This window comes from Oryzias melastigma, linkage group LG10 (genome assembly GCF_002922805.2).
Source record: "Oryzias melastigma strain HK-1 linkage group LG10, ASM292280v2, whole genome shotgun sequence".
Taxonomy (NCBI): Eukaryota; Metazoa; Chordata; class Actinopteri; order Beloniformes; family Adrianichthyidae; genus Oryzias; species Oryzias melastigma.
Genome location: NC_050521.1, coordinates 13,566,358 through 13,581,354, shown reverse-complemented (window position 1 = coordinate 13,581,354; position 14,997 = coordinate 13,566,358). Strand labels below are relative to the sequence as shown.

General features: G+C 35.8%; 2 protein-coding genes across 2 annotated transcripts in view; one reads left to right on the top strand and one right to left on the bottom strand.

Moving 5' to 3' along the window:
* The window catches only part of LOC112153224 (dedicator of cytokinesis protein 2), an 82,141-nt gene extending 76,009 nt beyond the window's left edge, over positions 1 to 6,132 (bottom strand). The window contains exons 1-8 of the mRNA XM_024283251.2: positions 5,824 to 6,132; positions 4,341 to 4,424; positions 2,551 to 2,591; positions 1,709 to 1,764; positions 1,534 to 1,630; positions 1,304 to 1,452; positions 1,004 to 1,139; positions 671 to 828 (exon numbers count right to left, since the gene is read on the bottom strand). Of these exons, the coding sequence (XP_024139019.1) occupies positions 671 to 828; positions 1,004 to 1,139; positions 1,304 to 1,452; positions 1,534 to 1,630; positions 1,709 to 1,764; positions 2,551 to 2,591; positions 4,341 to 4,424; positions 5,824 to 5,866 (764 nt within the window). The 5' untranslated portion in view covers positions 5,867 to 6,132. The remainder of the gene's footprint in view (positions 1 to 670; positions 829 to 1,003; positions 1,140 to 1,303; positions 1,453 to 1,533; positions 1,631 to 1,708; positions 1,765 to 2,550; positions 2,592 to 4,340; positions 4,425 to 5,823) is intronic.
* Positions 6,133 to 12,638: 6,506 nt separating this feature from the next.
* hrh2a (histamine receptor H2a) overlaps positions 12,639 to 14,997 on the top strand; it is a 10,899-nt gene continuing 8,540 nt past the window's right edge. The window contains exon 1 of the mRNA XM_024283254.2: positions 12,639 to 13,624. The gene's annotated coding sequence lies outside the window, so the exon portion shown is untranslated. The remainder of the gene's footprint in view (positions 13,625 to 14,997) is intronic.

The following is a 14,997-nucleotide window of genomic DNA, read 5'->3' as shown; positions in this document are numbered from 1 at the left end:
GTATATAAAAATGGGTTGTTTGAATGCTTCAACACACAAACAACATATATTATTGGCAAAAGCACAACTCATCTTTGACAGATTTGAAAGAATGACAGATAGAAATACTGTTGGAACAAGAGTTTGATAGTCTTTTTTTTCCAAATGAGGTCAACCATGGAAGAAATACAGCCAAAAGTGTTCATCTGTTAATAAAGGACACCACCTATTGACGAAGTGGATGAAAATACAAATTTCAGAGCAAAGAAGTTTGACAATGAAGAGTAAAACCTTCTAATAGTGGCCACATATATGTGGAAATGATGATTGATTCAGGTCTATCTTAATACTTCCAGCCGCTCTGGATGAAACATAGATATACCCGTCATGACAGTGAGTGACGGGGCTTAACATCAGCCCTGTCAGGCACCATACAGTGCTGCCACTCACCATCTTTTGCCCTATAATTTTAGCTCTCTTTAGGTCTATTTTTGGTAAACTGTCATAGTTTAGTGTGGCGCAACAATGCAGCAAAGGACAAGACGAGGTATACAGACAAGGAGCTGAGGGAAAAAGGGAGGAGATGTGTGGGAAGATGTATGAAAACGAATGTATGGCCAAAACGAACTTGGAGACAAAGTCATGGACAGAGCAGAAAGAGAATGATTTTCAGGGGATTTTTTTCAGGTACCTGATGATTGTTTGTTTGATAGGATCATACAGAGACATGAAGAGCTCTGAGTCTTCTCCGATCCGGCAGACAAAGTTTCTGACAAAGACGAAAAGGCTGTGAGTGGGGGAGGACTGGATTCGAGCTGAGATCCCACTGTGGTCCGTCTGAACGTTGGACTGCAGGAAAAGACAATTCTTTCAGAAAAGTGACCCACCTATTTTTACAAAATTGTGATTTTATTATTACCCTTCATATATTGATGAATTAAAATGCAGCCTACATACTGTCATTTAAAAAGAGGCTGCATGCATGCAGATTTTAACCTTTAACCTTCTGCATTCTGTAATATACCTGTTCCTCCTTTATCCGGTCATTGATCTTGACGGTGGCCTCCTCGTGAGCCCTGAAGAGGCTAATAACATTTGCCCGCTCTGGGTCCAAGATGTTCCCATCTTCATCACGCACAACGAGGTCCAGCTCCAGGATCCTGCAGAGGGAAGGGGTGAAAAGGAGAATGAAAAATGAACAAATACAGACAAAAGAAGCAATTAGAACTGCACATTTCTATTCAGAAAAAATAGACATTCTTCAATTAAAAGTTGGTTGATAGATTCTCTTTTCCTCATTGAGAATGTATCGCTCCCAACATACTTGTTGCCATAATCAATCTTGGAAGTGACTTTCTGCTTGAGCTCCTTGAATCCATCACTTGGCAGGGTTCCTGACAGAAGCTGAGAACGCCACTCCATCAGTTCCCACATCAGCCTCTCCACCTGCTTCACAAGCGCCCGCTTGTTGGTCTAGACATGAATATGTTGTTAAAGTCGCACACAAACACACACAATGTTTCCGCCTCCAAGATTCTATAGCTTGGCTTATACCACAAATAGCTGCTTCCATATGGTCCCCCATTCCCTTAATGTGGTGGTGACCTCCTTCACCAAGGGCATCTCTGCAGATGTCACCACTTCCTCATCTCTGAAAGTCCAAAGGCATGCAGTTTTACACAACAAGCTGCAGAATATCTCAATTGTATGGATTTTTCTCTTGACTTACTCCCGTTTTTCAATGTGAACTTCCTTGAGATGGACAAAACTGGCAGGAAAGAGTCCCTAGAGGGAAAAATACACGTAAGTGCAGCTGTTGACTGACATCAAAACATTTAGATTGAGCTTTTCTTTTTTTCTTTATGAGTGCTCAGGTTCACCTTGAAAAGAGAGGGTTTTTTCAGTTTCTTTCATGGACCTTGAGCATGCTCTGAAGGTTAAAATCTGAGTTTATTACATTTCTCAGAATGACTTTGACACATTTGCTGCTATAAAAGGTGACCAGCATGTGAATCTCATTATCCAAAGACAGGGCATTGCTTGAACCAGCTTGTTTCTCACAGGGAAAGATGTCAGAAGAGCAACTGAAATCCATTTAAATTAAACGCTAATGTAAAAGTATTTAAGATTAGGCCCTAAACCAGCAGAACATGATTACTGCAAAGGTTCAGGAAATTAACATTTCAAGCGTGTAATCATAAAACTTTATAGTAATGCAGCTGATCGGTGGATTAAATGGAGCCAGCTGTGGAAGGTCAGCATACCCAACAGGCACCATGCGCGGGTGTTTTTCAAAGAGACACCATATTTCTGTCTTGGGGACACATTAGTGCCTCTCAGGCTGAGCTGGTAGAAGGTGGCTGGGGAGAAGAGGATCAGGGTTTCTGTTCAGACGGTTGGCTGAAGCTCAATCACTGATGAGTCTAAAAATAAATGGAAGTAATGAGCAGAAAACCTGCTTTTTATTTATTTATTTTTTTTAAGTTGTTCACTTTTAGCCATGGGACGTATACCTTTTTAATATTAAAAAGTGCACAGGGAAAAATGGGTCATCTGAAAACAGGCTCTTACCTGCTGAGCTTTACTTCTTGCCAAGTGACCTCTGTACCAGCCTGAAACATTAAAATCACCTACATAAACATACATTCACTATTTGCAAATAAACTGTAGAATTGCATTTCTGACTAATATGTCAAACATCTCATTTTTAAATGAAAGAAATTCTATGAGGGGCGTACAAGACATTATTTATTCTGAACCATTCGAGAATATATGTATGCCAAAGAGAGTATATATGTATGCGTAAGAGAATATATGTATGCAAACGAGAGCATATATGAATGTGAATGGTTCAGAATAAATAATGTCTTGTACGGCCCCTCATAAAATTCAGATGCACCTATGTCTGAAAGAGCTGTTCATTTTGTTTAAACCATGTTTTTGCTGATATACTAGTTTGTTGACAGACAACGGATGTTACAATATTGCATCAGCGGTTCCCAGTCCTGGAGAACTCCCCTCATTGTTTTCCAGTAATTCGGTAGCAGTCGGAGTCTGCCATCCTCCAGATTCTGACTGACTAACTGACCACAACTTATCCCTGTATTCAGCTGGAAGTGAGGCTGAAAAATTTTGTAAACTTGCAGGAATGTAGCTTTCAGAAATAGCAAACAAAACGTTCTGCCATAAAATAATAGCACTAGGGGGTGAGTATCTTTCTCTTTCACACAATTAGATACATATCACAATACATGGTCCATTAATCGATATATAAATGATTCAGCAAACTTTTGGCAATACGATGCAGTCCAATTATTTTATCAAAAATGCTAAAATCTCTCTATATTTTTATTCATATGGCATTTAAAGCTATAAATAGTCATGCATGGCATTTGACAGAGAAATCTATTCAGATATTGAATTGGAAGAAGCAAATTTAGGATTGGACTTCTTTTAATATTAAGATTAAGATTAAGAAAAACTTTATTAGTCCCACAATGGGGAAATTGCAATGTGCAACAGCACATGTACAGATATAGTGAGAGGATAAAAATAAAATAAAATAAAATATACATTGTAAAGAGCTAAGACGATGAATATACAAAGAATAATCAGGAATATATAGCATATTGACAGTTATTGCACAGTCAAGTGGTCAGTAATTAAGGGTAATAAATTGTGTTGTACAGAGTTACGGATATTGCATATGGTGATCAGAATTGTTGGTTGTACAGTCATCTGCTTGCATCGCATGTACACAAAAAGACAAAGACAGTAAAAAAAAAAAAAAAAAGAAATTGATTATTTACGTCTTGATTGATTTTAGACTTTTTAATCAACATAATCTTGTTCACATTTGGGGTTTTCAAACGATACTGCAGTTACTCGATCAATTTTTCGATACATATGTAATATCTTCTACCTCCCTAAATGGCTCTGCTATTCTCCTTTCTAAAGAATCCACTTTCAGATAAGTAGATCCCTGTTTGTCTTCCATCTTCTCGTATGAGCTGGCATCTGGTTCAAAATTATACATCTGGAGAGCTACAGTATTGTTCCCCATTTTAAATTGATCCCCAAAGTTGGGTTAGGGTTGTGAGGGGCTGTAAGCTAGTGGGAGAACATGTAAACAGATGGATACTCCACACTAACAGTCCCACTCTTAAGGAAATTTCAAATAAACTTGTGTTGCTCTGCACAAAGGTTTTTTTTAATTTATTTATTGTTTAAAAATGGGATAATCATAATTAAAAGACCACCGGGAACACATTTACAATAATCAAAAGATGATTGGTGTGAAGAAACAGTAAAAACATGTTTAAGCCTATTATCAAAGTGTTTATGTTCTCAAACATCCTTACCATTGCAGACCTCCTGGATGAAGACCAAATCCCCCACCTCCAGAGGAAGCTGCTTCTCTCCACCTCCAACAAAATTCCACTTTACTGAAAGGGAAAAGGCGGTAAAAGAAATGAAGTATACATAAAATGAGCAGGGCTGAACCAAAAACGTTTTCTAAGGCTATTTCAAAGAACTTATGCAGCCGTTTCCATAACCTTGAAAACTGTGTCCCACTGCAGCAGCACGTTTTAAGTCCAACTTGTTAAGAAATTATTAGATCAGAAAAAAGTTGATTTAAAGAAGCATTGATCCTGTGCTGTACAGCTTTATTTTGTTGTGTAGATAGATATCCACCAATTGGCTTCTATTGCTTTGTGGTGCTGTAAGCAGCTTAAAATGGATGGTTATGATAGTATGCATGATGATGCAAAGCAAAGATTTAAACGGCAGACATTTAGACGCACGTTAAACAGAAAGGTACACAGCAGGAACTGAGTGAATCAGCAAACTCTTTTTCATGTCTTTCTTTGACTTGTAATTTTAGGTTGTCTACCTTCTTCAGTCAGCTCTAAATCTTTGAGATAATTTTAGATGCAATTTATGCATAATCCAAAATCAACTTGTTTTACATTTTGCATTTACACAGTTTGAAACTGGTAGAAACTTCCTTCCTTCTTCCTCCATTTCCTGTGTTGTTTTCTCTTATAAAGTAGGAAGACATTAACTGACGATCACTGAAAGTAAATACTGTAGTAATTCTGTTGCAACTACATTTTAATTATTTTTTTTACTTACAACTTTTACTGTCAGTCTTAAGTTAGAAAAGGTGAAACAGTTGTCTATTGGTTTTACTGCAGCCGATTACATATTTCAAGCAATTAAACCAATATAATGTCTGTAGTAAGCAAATGTGGTTACAGTATATTACTACATAATTAACTACAAGTCACAGAAGCTACAAAAAGATTGCAAATCTGCGCCTTCGCAGTTCTCACAGCTCTCCGTATCTAATGGAAACATGCTGCTCAGCTCCGCCATGTTAGACCACATACTAGATAAACTACACTGTGTGCTCTGAGAGTTTCCACTGAGTCGGATTTGCAACAAAACCTTATTCCGAATTGTCTTTTATTATATTTCTTTCATTTTGAAATTATTAATTCAATATGTGGATGTTTGTTCTTTATTTTTAGGGCACATCTTTTATTCAGTCAGAACTATCTTTTGGCTTATTTCTTTATCAGAATGCAGATACGCTCATTACTGCCAAATGAAAGTGATTGCATCAGATATATATTTTCTGAGTTGGAATCGTAAAAGTTCTCTGAGGCCTTTTGCAACTGCATGCAATCTTCAAGCAGGAAGTGATGGAAACTTTTAGATGTTTTTATCTTTTACATTTGGGGTTTACACTTGACAGATGCATTGTAACATGGAGAAATTCTAACAGCATGAACATTCATAAACACAAATTAACTCACAAGTATGCATGGATTGACTTACCAACACCAAAGCGCTCTGTGGTGGTCTTTCTCCATGGAGTCATGGCTTGTTTTAGTCCTTTACCTTCTTTACAGAGCTTATTTTCTGTTTGTCCTCGGATTTTTTAGCCTCTCAGCCTAAACTTCTCTGTTCTCCATTTTTTTTTTCTATTTTAAATGAAAGCAACAAGCCCATGCCCCTCGCATTTCTTCCTCTTCTGTCTCTTACTTCCTGTCAGTTAAGAGGAAGTGGTTCAACAAGGTGGAGTCCTGTCAAACACAGTGGCCTAAGAAGTGCAGAATGAAACGACTGCAATACGTGTCTCTAGACTGACTGTAACAATGTCTGCTAACTTAAAGAAGTTCTGTAAACTATTGGAGCAGTTCACCAACAACATTTCTGGTTTTACATATCAACCTGAATAGCTGTTGAACTTAAAACAAGGTGAAGAAAATGAGAGTTGTCATCCAAAACAATCTTCTGACATTTTGTCAGTTGCTGATCCTTAAATAAAGTACAGACTTTCTACTTTATTTTCTCATTGTCTGAGCGGTTTTGTGCCTTCAGAACCCAGTTAGGCGTAGTAGATTGGTTATTGCACTGTTACATACCACAACTTCTGAAGTTTAGCCACAGGTGTGCAGCATTTGTCTTCTGTGCATTTGATGAGTGTTCCACCGATGTGTCATCAGAAAACAATTCACATGAAACGTATCCCAGGGATGAACACAGCTGCTGCAGGATTTTACATTTGTGAGAAATTACAAATGAAAACACTATCACCATCATATATGCATCTCGGGACTTCCTGACCTATTATCCTTTGCAAGGAGGTGGTCAGTGATGAATTCAAAAAAAGAAAAACTAACTTTACAACAACTTAAGTCACAATTAGTGTTCTCTGTGATTTGTAGGTTAAAAACAGTGCTTAGATTTCATATTTATTTTCATTCTATCCTAAGATACTTTTTGCCTATGAATAAAGTCTGAACATCCTCAATCTTAGAGATTCAAAACACCCTAAAAAAAGCAAAGCTTGGGTCAGCAGCATGACTTCCTGGACACACAAATTAGGCCAGATAGACAGACACAACAGGAGTGAAAAAAGGAGGGTTTAAAAACTGGAGCAGGAGGAAAAACACAGGTGAAAGGAATCAAATTAAAGTTAGAAGCTGACTAAAACTAGTGCAGGAAGTGTGTCAAAATAAAACTCAGCTGACAAAAATAACCTGTACACAAAAATGTGATTGTTTGTGTGTGAATATTTTTTAAGCTAATGCTACGTTTTGGTTTACTCCTTCCTTAAAAACCAATACTAAAATATGTTTAAACTGTGTTTCAGAATTGCTGGCCTCATTAAGGCAAACTGGGAAAATGTTGAAAAACTTCATCTGAACTTGTTTTAAAAGTTAAAAAAAAATGGTCTCAGATATGTTAAGTCAGAGCTGGGTAATAAAATGAGAAGTTATTATTAAACTCATGGAGTCAGAGATTTGTTTCCTTCTTTCTAACTGAGGGACATACTTCAATAAAGAAACTTGAAGACTAAAAGAACAGGAAGAAGATAGGATAAAGAACTAAACAGTGAAAACTTTTTAGTGGATAATAACTGGAGATATGTGCAGAGAAGCCTGAAGAATAAAAAATGGAAACATCTAACTACAGATATACAGCATTGGCAGAGATAAACTGATGTAAAGATGAAGAAATGAAATGAGGCTGCAGACAAAAACAAAGCAGAATGAATAATTGCAGCCCTGACTGAGATATGAACGAAAGCAGAGGCAGAGCCAAAAGGTAAATAGAGGAAAAACGGAAACAAATGATGACAAAAGGAGTGAGAGTGACAAAGACAGCAGCCTTGAAAATGAAAAACAAAAGCATGCCAGAACACTACCAAAAACCAATTAAAAGAGACATTGAAAGCTAGCTTAATTATTGTGAATGGTTATGAATGAAGAAATCAGACTTTTGGAAGCATAACCAAAAATCCTTTTCAAACTATGTCATAACCAGTACATTCAACTAAAAGCTGGGCAGGTTAATGGTCATAATCTTTCAAAGAGAGAGCAACGACTTTTGAGATGTGGAAAAAGCAAATGCATGTTACACGAAGCAAGAGCCCTTAGAATATAGTTACTTTGCAATAGGTAATCTGACTTGCATCATGTGATCATTATTACATTAGTATATCGGTCCATTAGAGCCCATTTATGTGTGTGTCAAAAATCATTACGCTCTTATAAATACATCATAAGAGTCTTTAAGTTACAAGACCATAATTATTTAAAAATGAACTTTTTTATTGTGAGTGTGGATGCATAGACATGTACTATTTATGAGTGGAAGATGATATATTCTGACATTACCCATTGATTTATGAGTGTGGTATATTGGGTCAGACACACACATTGACCAGAGTTTACTCTGCCCACTTTAACTAAATGCTCACTGTTGACCTCGATAAATAAATAATAAAAAAATTGTTTTCTATATTTTTGCACTCTAACCATCTTTTTGAAGAAATGTATTGAAGTTGTGTGCTCCTTTGAAGTATATTTTTAAAGTCACAAAAAACTGCATGACTTTAAAGCCTGTGAGATTACTAAAGCATCCACATGTTTGCATCCAAAGCCTCCACAATAAATTTAGAATCAAAAACAGACAAAGAGGAGTCTCTGAAGCACAAGAGGATAATATAGTTACCACTTTGTCTGCTTCAGCTCGACTCTCTCATACCTTTTGCTGCACTCGGAACATTTCATCATTATAAACCAAGACGCTAAATTTACATTAATTATAGAGTTACAAATACTTGTGCAGTTAGCTGCAATACCTAGAAAGAGGGTACAGTTCGTCACTAAGGCTTAAGGTGTGTTGAGTCGAATTTAATGGTTTATATTAATATTACTAATAATAAAATGTTACATATGTGTTTAGGTTTGCATTTAACATTTTTATGTATAACTTTTTTGGGTTAAATAGTCACACTATTTCACTTTTACCGCCATTTCAGATTTATAATTTAAGAATACATCAAGATTGATTATTTAGGCCTACATTAACAAATATGATTTTGCATTTACATAGATTTAGATTTAGCAGTTGGTTTCCATTACTTTTTTTAAATTAGAGTTTGAAGTTACATATGACATTTGTATTTCAAATATTATTGTGCCTTAAACCAGGATCTGCAACTTTCCACTCTGAAAGAGCCATTCAGGATGATTTCTCACTGATTACACAAAGTCCTTCATCCCTTAAAAAATAAGACACTGATTTATATTTATGATATTACTATTATGATAACCATAGACTCGTTGTTGTTTATTTTGCATGAGTAAAGCATAAACATTAAAAGAAAATTGCCTTTTTTAACATTTGAAATAAGTTCATGTGAGTTCCTTTCAAAATAAAAGACACCTTGCCCACACATAATCATCTCAATGCAGAACAGTAGTAGTAGCAAGTGTAATGTCAGCAGTTATTAAATAAAAATCTCACTGTTCTTGGTGCATCTCTGCCAGAAATATAAATCTAACATACCAAAATGAAATCTGAACTAATTAGGGGACCCCTGACATATTTTCTAACACACTTAAAGTTCTTTAATTAAAAAAAGAAAAATCTGCTTTATAATCCGGTCTGCCTTAAATTCAGGTTGTGCTTATTGATTTTCATTGATTTCCGTTGTACCCCCAAGGACGCACAAAAATGTGTCAAAGTATTGTAGTTCAGCTTGTGATACACACTGTCCTTCAACTGTTTGTTAATGAGTTGAAGTTTGAGTTAGTCTACTTTTTCCCCCATTACAAATTTCTTGCTTTAGTGTTACTTTTTAACATTTAGAAACTTGCCTTAAACCAATGCCTCACATTATTCTGATGTGATAAAGCTCAAGTAAATCTAAGAAAAGTTTGCTGAATTAAACAAAAAACATGAACAAATTTTAAATTAGTTACCTTTTTACATCAAGTGCCTCTTATTGGCATGCACCATGTCCTAATCCATATTTCAATGCTATGACTGTTCAAAATGTACAGATAAAAAAATGTATATTTATCTTTAAAAACTGTTTCCTTTACAAAACCCTCAAGTTGAAATGTTTATTTCCAACTAAGCATTCACATGGAGTCCCTCTTTGTCAAAAAGCTATCTTAGAGAATAAGCCATTGTAACGTCACCTTGGCAACTAAAGTCCGGTGACTATTGTGGCCTGCTGAATCTTAGCCCTGAGTAGGGTCTGTACCAAAACAATAGAATGAATGACATATTTCAGATACATATGTAGGCCTACAAGAAAAGCTTTCTTGAATTCTGCTATTAACTACCAATATGTACATTGCTCATGCTTAAAAGGAAGAAAGCAAGAAAAAAAATGTAGCTCCATTGAGCACACAACTATAGAATGTCTTGAAGCAAGTGTGTCAAAACATAAGTTACACATTTTCTACTATAAATTCCATAGTGTAAAGAATTGCTTCTTCTCTGTACATCTGGCAGCAGCGGCACCTCAAATCCTCACACCTCTGGTTCTGTATGTAAACCTGAGATATTCTGTCATACATGCAAAAGTTGTATATCTAGCTACCAAAAAGATGAAAAACTAGTTGGATAATAAAACTAGTATGTTGACAATGTCCTGTAAATTTCCAGTATTAATACCTAAAAATGCACCGAGTTTACTCACTAGTTTCATGTCACTGTATATCAATGTATAATGCTAAAACGGGTATGTGCATTTTATTTTTCTACAATGACATTATGTTTAGTATCTTGACAGATCACAAGCAAAATTCTGGGTGTTCAAAAGGGCAAACTAAACAAAACATTTCAATAACTGATTGAACAGAAATGTGTTTGGGCCTTTCCAGTGAACTAGTAAGACAGTCCTTGATCATTGGAAGAGCTTCAGGCTCTCACAAGTGAACTAGTGGATGTTTTGGTCCTACAAGAAAACTAGTCTTTATGACGTTTTGGCTCATTCTTGACTAATAACTAATTGACAAATTCCAGCTACTGCACACATTTAGTGACAGTAATCAATTAGTGACACAATGAAGGGGCAGGACATGTTATTTTTTCAGCACATTCTCACCTCCAAGTCGTCACATATTGACGTTTGGTTAAGGACCCGTCTGCGTCACTTTTTGACACTTTGGGTGTCCCCAAGTCGTCGGTTTACGACATTGTGGCTGTTTCCATTAAGTCATGGGTGCCCAACCTCTGGGCTGAACCACAACCAGTCCAGTACCACAATGCATAGCGCACCGATACCCAAATATAGCCCAACACTGGGCCATATGCAGGACCGGGGGTGAACCGGCCACTGTAGCGGACGTAAACCATCGGTACTGGGTTAGGGTACCAGTACTGAAGGTGTCCCGAGGACCAGTTCGCATCCGGTACCGCATCCAGTACTACGTCCAGAGAGTTGCAGACCTTTGATTTTACCAACAGCCAGCACGTCAAAAGAGGACGAATTGGGGACACCTAAAACGTCAAAAAGTGACACAGAGGGGGCCTTAACCAAATGTCAATATGTGACGACTTGGGAGTGAGAAAATGTTGTATTATCATCCATTATATAATGACTTCAGTTTCCTCTTCATGCTGTTATAAAGTGTCTATTGAAATGCTTTCATTAAAAATGAAGGATCTGGTTCTGTTCATCCTGCTTTAGAAGATTTGCTGAATGCCAGGAGAAAGGTTTAAACTAAATACATATCCCTCTTCTTCATTAGCATTTTTCACACACGTTGTCTAGTTGACATGCAGTTTTGAATAGTTCAGAAGTGAATATTTTATTATGCTTAAGTATACCAATAAGTAACTAATATGGTGACAGTGAGGATCTTGGCATTATGTTTGGTTTATTTGATCTCAGTTGTGTTTCTTTAGTTCACGCTCTGGTTTCATGTTTTGTGTTTTCTCCTGTCACAACCTCAACTCGTGTCATTAGGTAATTATCCACAGCTGTCCTCAGTTAAGTCAATCATCCTTCTTTGTATTTAATGTAGGTTTTTGCTTTTCAGATCAGCCTTATCAGGTCATCATCTTTGTCATCTGATTTTGTTTTCTTTTTATTTTTTCATTGTTTTTTCTCTCTATTGTTTTTCTTTTTTTTTTTTTGCCACTACTGCTCCCAATGCAGACTGGTTAACTACTGGGAATTTCATGCCAGAGTCTATATTGAAACTAGTAATGGTAAAACGATTCATTAATTAACTGATGAATCAATTTCTTTTCCAACGATCCAACCAAAATGATCTGTCTGAGGCAAGTTGTTGATCAAATCTCACTGAATTGACCTATAATGTTAAAGAAAGAAGTTTCAAAATGACATCATTTGTTAATCGATATTAGAAAATACCATTAGTTTGGAGACATTATAGGTTTATTTTATTATTACGTAAAAACAACCAAGTGCCATCACAGCGGACAACACATATTTGATGACAGCAAAAAGTGATCGATCATCATTACAGTCCAATGTGTGGAAACACTTTGAATTTTATTGAGACGTGACCATAGAGTGTGGTAGAATGCTCTAATAATGTTCTATTTGTATTATTTTGATGTGGAAAAACTATGTTGAACTTTATGAAGCTAAAATGTGAATAGATTTGCCATTAATTCTTTGTTTGTTTATATATTTAATTTACATTTGATTGTCTTGCAGAAATACAAATAATCTGGAAAACTTCACCAGCACTGTTTAGTTCCAGGTCACTGAGTCACACAGTTTTTGACTGGAGATGTCCTGGATCGCTTTTAGACCAGTTAATCACATTGTTTAATCAATATCAGCTGTATTGGAACACAAATTATAATACTAATTGAATTGTTGTTAAAATGAATCGTTACACCTATAATGAGTACCAAAGTTATTTCTGAAGATGGGTGGCATCATGGTACTGTTTACAGAAGAAGAACTTCACTGAGTTTCTGGTGTTAACAGTTTATGATAGATTTGTTTATGTGTTAACATCAGAAGATTTAACATACTCTAGTATTCCCTGTATCCTCTTACTATAATATACTGTATATATATATATATATATATATATATACATACATAGATACAGCTTTTTGAAAAAATAAATACATGTTTAAAATTCAACGTCATCCATTTTATATGATTAATATTAATCTTTATCTTAAAAAATGTTTGTCTTTTCAATATTTAAAAAACAAGCAGCATAAAAACAGAAAAATGAAAATGTAATGTATGCACCAATGAAGATTAAGAGTGTGTTTGATAAAAAAGAGAAAAAAACAGCCTTGTTTGTCAGAGTTAGAGTCCACACTTGTCACATATAGTAAGACTTCAGTTCAAAAAAAGCTTTATGCTGCCCGCATTTCAAGGCTCAGCATTCGAGAGCATGAAACAAGAAAAGTGGGTGAAAACACTCAATAAATGTCTGCACCACTACATGGACTTACTTGCCAACAAACAGTGTCATTAGAGCTGAATCCAGCACGTTGCTTGGATTACTTAAGACGCTTTAAATGAGAGACTAATTGTTGACAATAACCTGCTTTTTAGCAGCAGCTGGCACGTGCACACTTAAGCACAGCAAGACAATAGAGGAGCTATTAAGATAATTCTACAAGCAATTACTCTTAGACGAACAAAAAAAAAAAAGAGTAAGAGAGTGAGAGAAAGGTAGCTTTGACGAAACTGGCTTCCCCTCGCTCTTCCTCTCTTGTCTTCCTGCACTCTCTCACAAGCTCATTACGCACCCTCTCTTTAGAAGAGACTTGGAGCAGATCAGAAAAGCAGGAACAGTCCTGACAGAGAGCGAAAAGCAACCTGCAGGTGAGTCAATGCCTTCATACTTCCTAAAAACATGTTGGATGTTGTGAAATTTGATCAGCATGGACAAAACTGTGATTTTCTTTTCTTTTTTTTCACTCATGTCTGAAATGGTCGGTGTTTAAGTCAGCTTGTTTTCTGCCTACATCTCAGCTGCAACACAAAAATGACTTATATTCAATGTCTAAGCTTTATGCTGTTTTTGCTCAACTCCACACTCAGAGAAAAACAGATTTGGGGGCTCTTTGAGTATAAATTCTAAGAGTGATTTCTAAAAACTTGAAAAGTCCTTTGTTGCTGAAGGTACAGAACAACAAAGGGGAGTTAAGATTATCCAAAAAGCAGACGTTGTGGTGAGCAGTGCGTGACTTCCATCACAGATCCACAACCAGGGTTTAGAGCATGTCTCTCATGAAACATGAACATCATGCTTTTGAGTTGTTATGACCAGAAAACAATTCATATTTGCTAGATTTTTATGAACCTGATTCCAGATTTGAATTACACATGAGGGAATTGATTCAAATTGTTCTGTTGCTCTTAAAGATAAGAAAAAGTTAGAAAATGCATTTTTTCTTAACAAAAAACTTTTAAAGGTGCCATTTTTTTTGCTTAAAAACAATAAAAACAATTAAATAATCAAAGGAAAAGTAAAGAAATCAAAAGAAAATGAGTCTTTTTTCTTTAAATCTGATTATAGGTTTTTTTGCCCTTAATTTGAGCTGTTGAATCCTTTATTGAAATGTAAATATAGCCAATAAAGACTTTGGTTTGAATGGTGGGAAACTATGTCAGACTTCAGGAAAAAAAAAGAGTTTGAATTAAATAGGAGAGGATTAAATCACTGCATTTAATATAATAGATTAAAAATCAAATTATATTCAATGAAACTTTTCTTTTACACTGAATACAAGAGCTTAATCTACGTCAGTGTGACAGCTCTTTTACCCTTAATTTTTTTTAAGCTTGTCCACATATACTTTTTAGATCAGTTTGTGGTTTGTGCATCTGTGTTAGAGATCCTATCATCCTTCCCTTTTTCAACAATTTGACAGAGACATCACAGCAAAGAACACTTGACTGCACTTTCTTAGCATCTGTTTTAGATGCCGACAGAACACTGTTGAAGTCTAATCTGTTATGCTCCTTGAGAAGTGACACCACGGTCTTTGCATGAAAAGTGATTCCAGAGCTCGTGACTTTGCATCTATATGCACCGAACAGGGAGTGGAAAGAAGTCATCTGTGTCAGCCTTATGTAAACTTTATAAAATATTCAGTCCTGCTACATCCTTTTATTTGATTTAGATGGTGCGATGCCCTATCAGCTGACAATGATCATATTTTGAGCTTGCTTTTTTTTTTTTTTTTTTATTT